General features: G+C 41.2%; 3 protein-coding genes across 5 annotated transcripts in view; 1 reads left to right on the top strand and 2 right to left on the bottom strand.

Moving 5' to 3' along the window:
• LOC136181104 (NLR family CARD domain-containing protein 3-like) overlaps positions 1–14,851 on the top strand; it is a 724,139-nt gene that overhangs the window by 335,158 nt on the left and 374,130 nt on the right. The gene's annotated exons all lie outside the window — the stretch shown is intronic.
• Positions 1–14,851, bottom strand: part of LOC136181112 (protein NLRC3-like) — a 693,514-nt gene that overhangs the window by 442,165 nt on the left and 236,498 nt on the right. The window lies entirely within an intron of this gene.
• LOC136181123 (protein NLRC3-like) lies at positions 2,680–13,569 on the bottom strand. 2 transcript variants are annotated; one of them, XM_065961532.1, is made up of 7 exons: positions 13,461–13,569; positions 10,033–10,205; positions 8,983–9,093; positions 5,344–5,422; positions 4,981–5,185; positions 3,052–4,855; positions 2,680–2,945 (listed from the first exon to the last, which is right to left on the bottom strand). In XM_065961532.1, exons 2-7 carry the CDS (start codon positions 10,107–10,109, stop codon positions 2,756–2,758), a joined length of 2,466 nt encoding a protein of 821 aa, XP_065817604.1. In that variant the 5' UTR covers positions 10,110–10,205; positions 13,461–13,569; the 3' UTR covers positions 2,680–2,755. The 2 variants fall into 2 exon arrangements, with proteins under 2 accessions (XP_065817604.1, XP_065817610.1); XM_065961538.1 differs by lacking the exon at positions 10,033–10,205.

The raw sequence follows: 14,851 nt of genomic DNA, 5'->3' as shown, positions 1-14,851 counted from the left end.
GGGCTGCCCGATGCAAGTTTGTTTACACTGACCATGCTATCCCCACTGTAGTGTCTGACCGGCGCCATCATCACAACAAATCACACGTGCACACCAGAAACCTGATACCTGTTGTTGTGTGTGTTGACAGAACCACTCCTCTCTCCCCCTCTGCTTCAGAATACACCACCGCCTCATTTATGCTGCAGAATGCTCGCTCCCTTAACAACAAAGCAAACCTATTTCACTAAATATCAAACTTTACTGACAGATCCACGTCATCACAATCATTCAAACCGATGGTTTTATTTAGGCTATAATCGCGCATGTAGTGAGCCATTTCCAATAAGTAACTTTCATTATGACAATATATAAACATCAAATAAAAATAAAAGTCTGCCACATACATATTGCATCAGCGCCGTCTCGCCTTCATTATCCCGGACGGACCTCAGAGGACCGGACTTATACACTAATGTAATCACTGATGTAGAGTTCAACATTAGACTAACACAAAGACCATAGAGCCTCCAGTTTTCATTAATATATTTCAATATCTTGCATTTATCATCAAGTGTGATTTTTAGTTTTAATAAAGAGTGCACAGAGACATGGCGATGGCTTCACACATTTCACCTCCTCCATACTCAGCACATCTTCATCAGCTGCATGTATTTATTCTGTAAATAATTCAAGTGTGGACATTAAGTCGGGGCATCTCTGACACGATCATTAAGCCATATATTTGATCATAATTAGTCACAGTGCAGACGGAGATGCCCACGAAAACATGTGGCAACAATTCAAAGTTTTTGTTGGTTGATCAAACCTTTGATTAATAATATGATAGAGTGAGGGAGAATGCTGACTGACGTGTCCTCTCTGCCACTATATGAAGAAATCAGTGTGGGTCCTGTAAACATGTAAACATTGCAGATATACTCGTGCGTAATGATGAACGGTGGATGTTTTGGCACATAGGACAGCGTGAATGCAGCAGCGACGTGGTGTCATTCTCTGAATTTTCTTCAGTTCGTGATCCTCCTGCTGCAGCAAACTACCGATATGTCCATTTTATCCTTCACTTCATTCACAAGCTCCTTTGTTTCTGGGTCAGAAAGTTTCGTTTCTTCGTCTAAACTTCAGTTTTCGTGATCCAACGCTGGAAACCTTTGATCTGCCCCCTCGTTTGTATGCATTTTCATTCACGAGCTGCTTTGCATTGACCGTTTATGGTTGAATGTGGGCGTGTAGAGGGCGGAACTTGGGACTAATCTACGTGCGCACATTTCCAGGTGGATGGTGATTTATAAAGGGAACATTGCGTGCAGGTGTGCGTACGAACGGTTTTATAACTCTGAATCATTTTGTGCGCACGCCATTTCCGGGTTTTTGGCTCACGTACATTTTTAGTATGAATTTTACGCACTCTTTTATAAACGAGACCCCTGGTCATTTTTAAAAACCTCCTCAAACACCATCTGTTCACCAAAGCATTCAGCCTCATCTAACACTCCCCTCAGCTGATCACCCACTCCCTTTCTCCTTCATTTGTTTGTCTAGTGTTTCTATCCTTTCTCTTCTCTGTTTGTGTTTTTCTAATCCTCTCTTGTTGTCTCCCAATATCCCCACCCCCCACATACACACACACACACACACACTTTGTAAAGCATCCTTGGGTTTCATGAAAGGCGCTATATAAATCTAAGTTATTGTTATTAACTTCTCCAAGAGAAATAAACAAATCCTCTATTCACAAGCCATAGTCTCTGTCTGATTGTTCAAGAGCATTTACTCTTCTACACTCCAACATGTGCTGCTGTGTTCTGATGAAGAGAAATGAAAACACACTCACACATCCTCAGACCAGGCTTCAGTCTGTGCAGTCCACTATAGTCCAACCTGGAGGAAGAAACCAGATCAGAATCTATTTCATACATCTTCATTTAAATCCAGCATCAGACAAGAAGCAGAGTTCATCATTCAGAAACAGTGAGACAGCTTCTGTGTGTCTGTCTGTACCTCAGTGTCTCCAGTCTGCAGTGTGGATCCTCCAGTCCAGCAGACAGCAGCTTCTCTCCTCGTTCTCCTGGATGATTGTAGCTCAGGTCCAGATGTCTCAGGGGGGAGGAGCTTAGAGCTGAGGCCAGAGACGCACAACCTTCTTCTGTGATCAGACAAGCTGACAGACTACACACACACACACACACACACGCACACACGCACACACGCACACACACACAGACGCACACACACACACACACACACACACACACACACACACACACACACACACACACACACACACACACAATATGCTTAACATCCATTGGTCCATTCTTCACTGTTTTACCAGTAACATCCCGTCATAACCATGCAGCTGAACAGAATAGACTTCATAATCTGATACTAATCAATATTTACTCTGGTGACAAATAGTGAAGGTAAGACAGAGCATGAGATAAACACACAGACTGCTTTGACATCAGCAGTGATGTAGAAACAGTTCTGAACTGTTTCATCTGAAATAAAGATTCTTTAGTTCTTTATGTTCCAAACATTATCCATGGTTTGTTTGTTGGTGGGGAAAGAACTTCATATTTAACTTTCTTTATTCCAGTCCAGCTTCCTCAGACTAAAAGACTGCGAGCTATAGAACAAGCTCAGAGCTTTACAGCTTTAATGTGGAAACATACAGGAAAACTTTAAACCACCACCAAGGCCCATTTAATAAATGATTCATCAAGAAAACATGATCTTAGATGAATAATGTGGATCAGCAGCACACTAACCTGAGAGTGTCCAGTCTACAGAGTGGACTCTTTAATCCAGTAGACAGCAGCTTCACTCCTGAATCCTGCAGGTTGTTGTTGCTCAGGTCCAGCTCTCTCAGACTAGAGGACTGGGAGCTGAGGACTGAGGACAGAGCTTCACAGCTTCTCTCTGAGAGGTTACAACCACTCAGCCTGAAGAGGATTCAGAAGAACACAAATGAAAGCAATGACAAACTATAGTTGTTATTTCTGAATGAAGAGAACTACATTTGAACTGGATAGTTATGTGAGCACCTACAGAGCTTTGTTTGAAGCTTTGATCACAGGCAGCAGCCTCAGAAGAGCCTCCTCTGAAGCAGAGTATTTCTTCAGGTCAAACACGTCCAGATCTTTTTCTGATGACAGTAAGATGAAGACCAGAGCTGACCACTGAGCAGGAGACAGTTTATCTGTGGAGAGACGTCCTGATCTCAGGGACTGTTGGATCTCCTCCACTAGAGAATGATCATTCAGTTCATTCAGACAGTGGAACAGATTAATGCTTTTCTCTGCAGACAGATCCTCACTGATCTTCTTCTTGATGTACTTGACTGTTTTCTGATTGGTCTTTGAGCCACTTCCTGTGTGTGTCAGCAGACCTCGTACGAGATTCTGATTAGTCTCTAGAGAAAGACCGAGGAGGAAGCGGAGGAACAAGTCCAGGTGTCCATTAGGACTCTGTAAGGCCTGGTCCACAGCACTCTGATATAAAAGTGTTGGGTCAGGTTTTTCTCTGAATAATTTAGACCTCCGGGATGTTTGTTTTTTTTCTGACATCAGATTGACTCCAGAGTTGATGAAGGTCAGATGGACATGAAGAGCAGCCAGAAACTCCTGAACTCTTAGATGGATGAAGCAGAACACCTTGTCCTGGTACAGTCCTCTCTCCTCTTTAAAGATCTGTGTGAACACTCCTGAGTACACTGAGGCTGCTCTGATATCGATGCCACACTCTGTCAGGTCTGAGTCATAGAAGATCAGGTTTCCTTTCTGCAGCTGCTCAAAAGCCAGTTTTCCCATAGACTCAATCATCTTCCTGCTCTTTTTATTCCAGTGTGGATCTGTCTCAGCTCCTCCATCATACTTGATGTTCTTCAGTTTGGACTGAACCACCAGGAAGTGGATGTACATCTCAGTCAGGGTCTTGGGCAGCTCTCCTCCCTCTCTGGTCTTCAGCACATCCTCCAGAACTGTAGCAGTGATCCAGCAGAAGACTGGGATGTGACACATGATGTGGAGGCTTCTGGATGTCTTGATGTGGGAGATGATTCTGTTGGCCTGCTCCTCATTTCTGAACCTCTTCCTGAAGTACTCCTCCTTCTGTGGGTCAGTGAACCCTCTGACCTCTGTCACCATGTCAACACACTCAGGAGGGATCTGATTGGCTGCTGCAGGTCGTGTGGTTATCCAGAGGTGAGCAGAGGGAAGCAGTTTCCCCCTGATGAGGTTAGTCAGCAGCACATCCACTGAGGTGGACTCTGTGACATCAGTCAGGGTCTCGTTGTTTTTAAAGTCCAGAGGAAGTCGACACTCATCCAGACCGTCAAAGATGAACACAACCTGGAACTCTTCAAACCTGCAGATTCCTGCTTCTTTGATTTCAGGAAAGAAGTGATGAACAAGTTCCACCAAGCTGAACTTTTTATCTTTCAGCACATTCAGCTCTCTGAAAGTGAATGGAAATGTGAAGTGTATGTCCTGGTTGTCTTTGTCTTCAGCCCAGTCCAAAGTGAACTTCTGTGTTAAGACTGTTTTCCCGATGTCAGCCACTCCCTTTGTCATCACTCTTCTGATTGGTTCATCTCTTCCAGGTGAGACTTTGAAGATGTCTTCTTGTCTGATGGTTGTTTCTGGTCTGTCTGGTTTCCTGGATGCTGTTTCAATCTGTCTGACCTCGTGTTCATCATTGACCTCTCCAGTCCCTCCCTCTGTGATGTAGAGCTCTGTGTAGATCTGGTTCAGAAGGGTTGGGTTTCCTGCTTTAGCATTCCCCTCAATCACACACTGGAACTTCTTCTTCAGGTTAGATTTGAATTTACGCCGGCACTCTGCAGCGACTGTCCCTGAAAAAAGAAAGAACTGAAATCAATGAACAGATCCTGATATAGATGACATGACTATCAGAGTTTTGAACTTTAAACCTCTTTGTCCTTTTTCTAAAATATTAAATCTGTTAAAATGTTCTTACTGCTCTGCAGACAGTCAGCCAGCTCCTCCTGCTTCATTCTCCTCAGGAAGTGCAGAGTGATCTTCAAAAATGCCTCTTTACAGCTTCTCCCCTGCTCTTCATCCTCACTCTGACTCTCTAAGCATTCTGGGTAATCTGGACTCAGAACCCTCTGGACTCTCTTCAGCTCGTTCTTCACAAAGGTGATGATGTTCTCCTCCAGCAGCTGGAACAGAAGGAGACACTGGATATTTAATATAAACTGGTAGAACTCAACATGTGGTTCATCTGTCAGTCTGAAGGTCAGCTGGTCTAAACAGAACAATAACTTAGAATTAAATTATTGTAATGGTAGTGTATTAATTAACAGTGTGTTGAACACACCATAAAGATGGAGTCCAGGTCTGTTGGATTCTGCTGGTCTGATTGATCTCTGTGAACGTTGGAGCTCTCCTGTTGAACTCTGTGACAGGACATATTACACAAGAAAACAACGGGATATATATAATGAAACTCTGAGCCAAGATATGAGTCTTTAAACAACAGAGACATAACAATTACTTCATTTTTAATTCTCACCTTCCATCAGGGGCTGCTACGTGCTACGTACTACAGGTGAGTGTATTGCATAATTTCCTGTTCTCTGCTGGACTGTGTTGTTCAGTGCTGATCGTTAGAGCTAAAAGCTTAATTGGTAATTTTGCCTAGATTCTTACGACTGTTTTTTCTAACACACTGTACGTTCAGACAAACAGAAGTGATCGAAAAGCACTCTTTCTCTCTGGCGACAAACCTGCTTAAAAGTTTTGTTTATTTTAGCTACCTACTCTTAGCCTAGCTTAGCAGTTAGCTTTATTTACAATGGCTTTGTTTTCTGTCTTTCCCTCTCCTGCTCTGTCCTGCTCTCCGTGTCAGATGTTAAGTTACTCCTCATCCTCCTTTAGTGATAATCTAAGAAATGTAGTTTATTTTTAGCTTTGGAGGCGAGGGTGTCTGAGTTAGAGAGATGGCTCTGCACAGCTGAGTCAGAGTCATCAAATGCAGCAGTAGTTAGCCAGACACCTGTAGCCGGTGCGGGCCGACATATTTTTTTAACAGTTTTTATCACTCTCCTCGAGGTGCAATAGAACGTACAGTTAACAAACGGCACATTACCCCTGAAGTAGCCACAACTCTTACATAACATCTTACAGAAATACCACCTTACCATCATCCTGTGAACAACTTGTTACCGATTTTAATTATAAACTGAGGACAGTGCTTGATGCCTGCGCTCCAATCACAACCAAGACAGTAATAACAAAAAAGGTCGTTCCATGGAAAAACAATGCGACCAATGCACTTAAGAGAGACGGCAGACTGCAAAACAAAAATAGAAATTGATAAAAATATACTTGTAGAAGCAATAAAAGACTACAACAAAGCCATCCGAAAATCAAGGCAAGAATATTTCTCAAACCTGATAAACAGCCCCAGACATCTTTTCAGGACAATAGATTCTCTGTTACACCCCACAACCAATAACAGCTCAGTGCTCTCAGGATCTTTAAAAAAAAAAAAAAAAAATTCTAGTCTTCTAGTTAACCCTCGACCAAGGCTGAATTTTTTTTCTTTTGAAAGCCTTGTTCTTAGTCTTTCACATCCAGTCTCAAGAACCTTTCAGCCAGTTCTAGTTGTTGTAGTTTGCCGCCCTCCTGGCCCATATTCTGAATTTCTACCTGAATTTGCAGAATTCTTATCAAATTTAGTCCTTAGCAGTGGTAGAATAATAGTTGTAGGTGACTTCAATATCCACGTGGATGTTGATAATGATAGCCTTAGCACAGCTTTCATGTCATTATTAGACTCTATTGGTTTCACCCAGGGTGTAAACGAACCTACTCATCGTTTTAACCACACCCTGGATCTTGTTTCAAAGATCATTTTTAATCAGATTGTTCCAGTTTAAACTGGCAGATGGATAATCAGTAATCAGGAGGCAGAGGTGAAGTTCTCCACAGTTCTCTCTGTTTCTATTAGAACAGTATCTCACTCAGAATACAGCCAACACTGTGTCTGTCCTCAAATTCTTTAGACTGATGAAAGTAAAGTTAACAGAAAACGACTTAAAGAAAAACACAGCTAAGAAAGATGCTGTGGTTAGTAACTGAGATTTACAGATAGCAACATGCAGTAATATGATCTCACAGAGAGAGAGAGAGAGAGAGAGAGAGGGAGATATAGGAGCTCAAGGTGCCAGTTCCCCCAGTAGTCTAAGCCTATAGCAGCATAACTAGGAGCTGGTCTACAGCAGCGCCAGCCCTGACTATAAAATGTGTAGTTACTTAAGTCTAAGTCTATTCTTTAAAATACAGATTGTGTCTGCCTCCCGTACCCCAGCTGGAAGATGATTCCAGAGGAGAGTAGCCTGAAAACTGAAGGCTCTACCTCCCATAGTACATAGTACCGAGCAGCAATTACTATTAGGATACAGAACAGATCAAGATCAAGAACTTGTCTATAACAACTTCAGGAACCTCAACCTGGAACTCACTTCTGGGACAAAGTCTTCAGACTGACATCACTTCAGATGGGAATAAGTGCTGCTTGCACCATCACAGTAGTTTTTATATTGTGAGTAAGTCCAGAATATGGATCCTACAAGGTTTGTAAAAACACTCAAGAGCTTTGAAGATCTTTGTCTGCAGTCTTCATGATACATCTGCTCACCAGTGTCCTGCCAAGATCACTGGACCAAATGGTCAGTATACCACCATGACATCATCCCTGATATACTAAACGTGCCTCATCTAGACTCAGATACCATTCACGAAAACAAGGATCAAGTGTTAAACTATGTAGTCCAGGAGAAAGTGTAGTCAGATATCAGTACAATGGTCAGCTGGATCAGCAGGATGTATGGACCAGGTAGGTTAGTGAACTTGACCTGCAGCTTTCAATGCCCAACATCTCACCAGCAGAACCTCATCAGGTTCAGGATCTGGGCTGTGGACAAAGTCAGGACATCCAACATCCACCTCGTGGACCATAATCCTCTAATCACAGTTTTTAAACCGTGGCTCCCATCCTTGATGGTGCATGCTTTAAAATGGACGTGCAGAAGCAGACTCTCAGTGAATGAAATCTGATATTGTGGACAGTATATTTGTTTGTTTTGGTCATCATTGGGAGTGAGGAAGGAGAGGACTTTCATTCTACCTGAGGGAAAAACAAATACATTCATTCAATAAAAATGCTTTAATTGGGGTGCTGGTGGCCTAGTGGTTAGTGTGAGTGTCCCATGCAGGGAGACTGTAGCCCTCCAAGCAGGTAGCTCAGGTTCAAATCCGACCTGTGGCTCCTTTCCTGCATGTCATTCCCCATTCTCTCTCTCCTTTATTTTCGACTCTATCTACTGTCTCGTCTAAACAAAGAGCCCAAAAATAAATCTTTCCTCAGGTTTGTCTCTTTTTAAGGTTTGGCATATTATTTTGACTTTGTCTAAGAATATTTAGCTTCTTTCTAGTAGGGCTGTTTTTGCTTTAAAGTCATAAAGTCCATCATACTGTCGGATGGTTCTGTGTCAGGCGGGTTAAGTTCTGACAGGGTCAGGAAATAGGGCGCAGGGAAGGACCCAAATGCAAAAATAAACGGACTCACAGCTGCAATGAAATGATTATTTTCCACATTTTACAGCCTTCAGGAAGGTCAGGGTTCAAATACAAACACTTCAAAAGAAAAAAACACAAAATAGAACCAAAGCACACAATGTTCATGAAGTGGTGAGAAAACTAAATGAAGCTGATGAGGAAAATGAAGACAGGTGAGTAGAGTAGAGGGGAAGGTCTGGGCTATTGAAACCTAGAAGAGAAGGAGGTGAATTCTGAGGACCTCTGGTGGAGAAGTAGGAGAAACAGGAGAAAAGTACGAGTCCAGGGAGAGGTGAACATGGACTGAAGACTGAGAGTGATGTAAATGGCTGAGGATGAAAGAGTGAGCCTACAGAAAAGAAGAACAGAGCTCTTTGTCAATTTCAAATTTCACCTTCCATCAGCCGGACGTCCATCTTTAAAGGAGATTGGATGAAGTTTAGACCGGTCACTCTTCATGGACACACAGCTGGGTCCAGGAGAGTCTGGTCTCTGTTCCTGCATCCTGATACAAACAAACAACATTATTAGTTACTGTGAGCAGCAGATGATGATGATGATGATGATGATGATGATGATGATGATGATGATGAAGGTGGAGTGATGTGAGTGCTGAGCTGTGACATGGAGAAGAGTCATGGGCCCTTTCTGAATAGCCACAGTTCAGTAAACTCTCGTGGTCATTCAGTATGCATATTTTGGGTCCACCTCAGTATCCTGAACATTTCAGTATGAATACTAACTTCCGGGTTTTATGCAGTATGGATCAGATGCGTGCTTTCAGGAAATTAATTGTATTTTACCCACAATGCTGTGCGAAATGAAACGTAAAGCATCACCTCACGTTCACCTCCAAATCAAAACAAATTAGCGTGGATTAATTTAATACATTTTTAATCTAGAGTTAAAGTCCCGACTGAAATCACTACTTTTAATTAAGAACAGAAAACAGATGTCTGCATTCTTATAAAACCTTTCCCCCTCTATTTAAGTAATGATTTCACTATTTAAATAATTATTTCACTATTTAAATAATGATTTCACTATTTAAGTAATGATTTCACTATTTAAATGTGTCTTTATTGGTTTGTTTTATATTCTGTATATTACTGTCTTTCATTTGTACTTTTCTTTGGGCTACTATATGTTATTTAGTTATTTAATCTTTTACTTGTGATATTGTTTTGTTTACTTGACTGTATGCGCATTACTCTTCTTGAATAAAGCTTAAAAAAAAAAAACGGTGTATGCGGCCGGTTCGGGTAACGTAAATGACGTCACTTCCATACTGAATGAATCAAGTTGGAACAAATATCTGCCTACGCGCACCTACTGAATAGTAGGTACTAACAGTATACAGCACGGATAGTAGGTACTGACTACAGACAGATTGAGTAGGTACTTGGCAATTTGGATACAGCCATGGACAGTTAGAGATCCTCACCTCAGAGCTTCATGTTCCTCACACAGAGAGGTTTTAGAGGGAGGGACTCCCTCCTCTGTGTCCTCACACTGATCCATAGCAGAGCGCCCCCTGCTGGGAGAGCTGCACTCTGTCACTACAACAACACTGATGGAGTTCAGCTGCTGAAGTCACATCCAGTCAAAGATCTTCAGCTGTGAAGAAAACAAAGAGATGAAGCTGCTGATTCACCTTCATCATCATCATCATCATCATCATCATCATCATCATCATCATCATCATCATCATCACCTCACTGTCAGTCTACTAACATCACATCTACCTGGTTCACCTTCATCATCATCATCATCATCATCATCATCATCATCATCATCATCATCATCATCATCACCTCACTGTCAGTCTACAAACATCACATCTACCTGGTTCACCTTCATCATCATCATCATCATCACCTCACTGTCAGTCTACTAACATCACATCTACCTGGTTCACCTTCATCATCATCATCATCATCATCATCTCACTGTGAGTCTACAAACATCACATCTACCTGGTTCACCTTCATCATCATCATCATCATCATCATCATCATCACCATCATCATCATCACCATCATCATCATCATCATCATCATCACCATCATCATCATCATCATCATCATCATCATCATCACCATCATCACCATCATCATCATCATCACCATCATCATCATCATCATCATCATCACCATCATCATCATCATCATCATCATCATCATCATCATCATCATCACCATCATCATCATCATCACCATCATCACCATCATCATCATCATCACCATCATCATCATCATCATCATCATCACCATCATCATCATCATCATCATCATCATCATCATCATCATCATCATCATCATCATCTCACTGTCAGTCTACAAACATCACATCTACCTGGTTCACCTTCATCATCACCATCATCATCATCATCATCACCATCATCATCATCATCATCACCATCATCATCATCATCATCACCTCACTGTCAGTCTACAAACATCACATCTACCTGGTTCACCTTCATCATCACCTTCATCATCATCATCATCATCACCTCACTGTCAGTCTACTAACATCACGTCTACCTGGTTCACCTTCATCATCATCATCATCATCATCATCACCTCACTGTCAGTCTACAAACATCACATCTACCTGGTTCACCTTCATCACCATCATCATCATCGTCATCATCGTCATCACCATCATCATCATCATCACCATCATCATCATCATCATCATCACCATCATCATCATCATCATCATCATCACCTCACTGTCAGTCTACAAACATCATATCTACCTGGTTCACCTTCATCACCTTCATCATCATCATCATCATCACCTCACTGTCAGTCTACAAACATCACATCTACCTGGTTCACCTTCATCATCATCATCATCATCATCACCTCACTGTCAGTCTACAAACATCACATCTACCTGGTTCACCTTCATCACCTTCATCATCATCATCACCTCACTGTCAGTCTACTAACATCACATCTACCTGGTTCACCTTCATCATCATCATCATCATCATCACCTCACTGTCAGTCTACAAACATCATATCTACCTGGTTCACCTTCATCACCTTCATCATCATCATCATCATCACCTCACTGTCAGTCTACAAACATCACATCTACCTGGTTCACCTTCATCACCTTCATCATCATCATCACCTCACTGTCAGTCTACAAACATCACATCTACCTGGTTCACCTTCATCATCATCATCATCATCACCTCACTGTCAGTCTACAAACATCACATCTACCTGGTTCACCTTCATCATCATCATCATCATCACCTCACTGTCAGTCTACTAACATCACATCTACCTGGTTCACCTTCATCATCATCATCATCATCACCTCACTGTCAGTCTACTAACATCACATCTACCTGGTTCACCTTCATCATCATCATCATCATCACCTCACTGTCAGTCTACTAACATCACATCTACCTGGTTCACCTTCATCATCATCATCATGATCACCTCACTGTCAGTCTACTAACATCACATCTACCTGGTTCACCTTCATCATCATCATCATCATCATCATCATCATCATCATCACCTCACTGTCAGTCTACTAACATCACATCTACCTGGTTCACCTTCATCATCATCATCATCATCACCTCACTGTCAGTCTACTAACATCACATCTACCTGGTTCACCTTCATCATCATCATCATCATCATCACCTCACTGTCAGTCTACAAACATCACATCTACCTGGTTCACCTTCATCATCATTATCATCATCATCATCATCATCACCTCACTGTCAGTCTACAAACATCACATCTACCTGGTTCACCTTCATCATCATCATCATCATCATCACCTCACTGTCAGTCTACTAACATCACATCTACCTGGTTCACCTTCATCATCATCATCATCATCACCTCACTGTCAGTCTACTAACATCACATCTACCTGGTTCACCTTCATCATCATCATCATCATCATCATCATCATCATCACCTCACTGTCAGTCTACTAACATCACATCTACCTGGTTCACCTTCATCATCATCATCATCATCACCTCACTGTCAGTCTACTAACATCACATCTACCTGGTTCACCTTCATCATCATCATCATCATCATCATCATCATCATCACCTCACTGTCAGTCTACTAACATCACATCTACCTGGTTCACCTGGTGTTATGATCTAATCTTCTGTTCTCTCTTATAGTAGATGATTTATTCCTCTCAGATGTTCTGTTCTTGTCAGACTGATTATCCAGCTGAAGTATTAAAGTAGTTGTAGGTTCTGAATGTATTCACTGCACAGTTTGCAACTTGGACATGAATCACTCTTTTTTAAGATCTGTCATCATCTCCTTCTTGTTCTAATTTGATGAATTTAAATGATTTTATTTAAACTTGTATCTGTCTTTGTTCTGCTGAAACATTTGAATTGATCCTCTAGCATCAATAAAGTTTTATCTTATCAGAGGAGGCTTCACTGCAGGACTTTGAATCATAAAACAATAACAAGTCAAACCCAACAAGTCATTGATTAACCAAGAACACAGTCAGCGGATTGAGAGAGTTACAACAACTTCTTATGAATATGTTCCACTGTAAAGAAAACGTAATTAAGAAAAATGTTTAAATCAAAATGATAATCACTCAAACATTTCAATTATAGAAGATAAAGTGATGATCTCAATGAAAGAAACTTCCAGAGCGGGCTCGTCTTTAATCAACCTGTTAGCATGTTAGCATAGCCTGCATCGGGACTGAGGATCATTGTGTGTCCTTCACTTCTACTTTAGTCAGAGCAGCTAATGAATCCGGTGGCTAACTGTTAGCTTACAGCTCTTTTTATACTTAAATTAAATTAGTCTTTCAAACAGTATAAAAAGTGTCTCTTACCTTCAACACAGAGAACTAATCTGCATCTCAACAGGACAACGTCAAAGTCAAGTCTCCTGACACCAGGAAATACCAAAGTCTAATAATCACCATAGCAACAGGGAATCAAAGGTCACAGCTTTATAACATTTTACTGAAGGAAGCTTGTTTATTGTGTCAGATGATCCTTTACTGCTTTGATATCAGATATATTGTGTGATGATAGAAGTTGATGAAAGTGTTTGAGGCAGTCTGTTGTCCTGCAGTGGTCTGTAAAAAAGGAAGGGCTGCTGTATGGGATCAACTGCCTGTAAATAAGATTTTGAACTCGTGAAAGGTTACTTTGGTGAAATATTTTGTGCACACAGGTAAGGTTTGCACATGTGCAAACAACATTTGTAATTGTAGAAATAGTCTGAGCATATGTAAAACAATTCTGTTGTTGTGAAAAAATGTGAAGATGTGTAATGATTTTGTGCTCACAGTTCAGATTGCACAAATTCCCTATCTTCACGTGCGATCCTGAAGGCACACGCACAAGCTTTGAGTTCCAACCACAAATTTTGACAGAGTCTTTACGCCTAAGCCTCCAGCCAATCAGCACGTCTCTACCTTGTCAACTGACAATCAGAGGAAGCTGAGTCTGTTTAGTATGGAGTTAGATCAGTCTCAATTTTCATGAATGCACACAGAAGGATTCACAAATGTATTTTGTGATTTATAAGGACTCTATCCACAAAAATAGTTTTCAATACACACACAAATATTTAGCATTGTACATAAATGTAAAAAAATACACAAATAAAAAACAAGATTCATGAACAAATATTTATAGTTTTATATTTAATAGAAATCCACAAATGTGTGATATACATATATATTAAAAAAACACATTTGGATCTTGTCTTGTCAGTCTGCCTTTACAAACTGTTTGTCATGTGTGAACCTCGCTGCATTTGTGTGTGGGACTTTTGAGACTCCCCTGCCGTGGTTCGATTCACAAATGGAAATGTCTGTAGCCAATCAGATGTCTCCTTCCTATTCAGCCAATCACAGTAGGGTAGATTCAATGATATGTTTTAATGTGATCACTTTAGCGTTACATCGCAGCGATCAGCCGAGCTGTCTGATTAAGTCGTCTTTATGTTGACGAGTACAAACAGTCTCTGTGATCGTCGTACTATAGATGGAAAGTCGTTTATCGTGCTGGGTCACGTTGTTGATGCTGGGCTCTGCTCTAAACGAGTCAGTATCTGAAGTGTATGTACAGTTTAAGCTCTGTGTGCAATAATGAACGGCCCAACTCAAGAAACGAGCCAGACTCTCTTGTTGACATACTCCGTGTCTGCAAAGACAGAGATGCCTTGTTTCATAGTGTGGGGGAATGTCTTATTGTCAGTAGCTTCCTTTAA

This window comes from Labrus bergylta, chromosome 2 (genome assembly GCF_963930695.1).
Source record: "Labrus bergylta chromosome 2, fLabBer1.1, whole genome shotgun sequence".
Taxonomy (NCBI): domain Eukaryota; kingdom Metazoa; phylum Chordata; class Actinopteri; order Labriformes; family Labridae; genus Labrus; species Labrus bergylta.
This window is presented reverse-complemented; position numbering and strand designations above follow the sequence as displayed.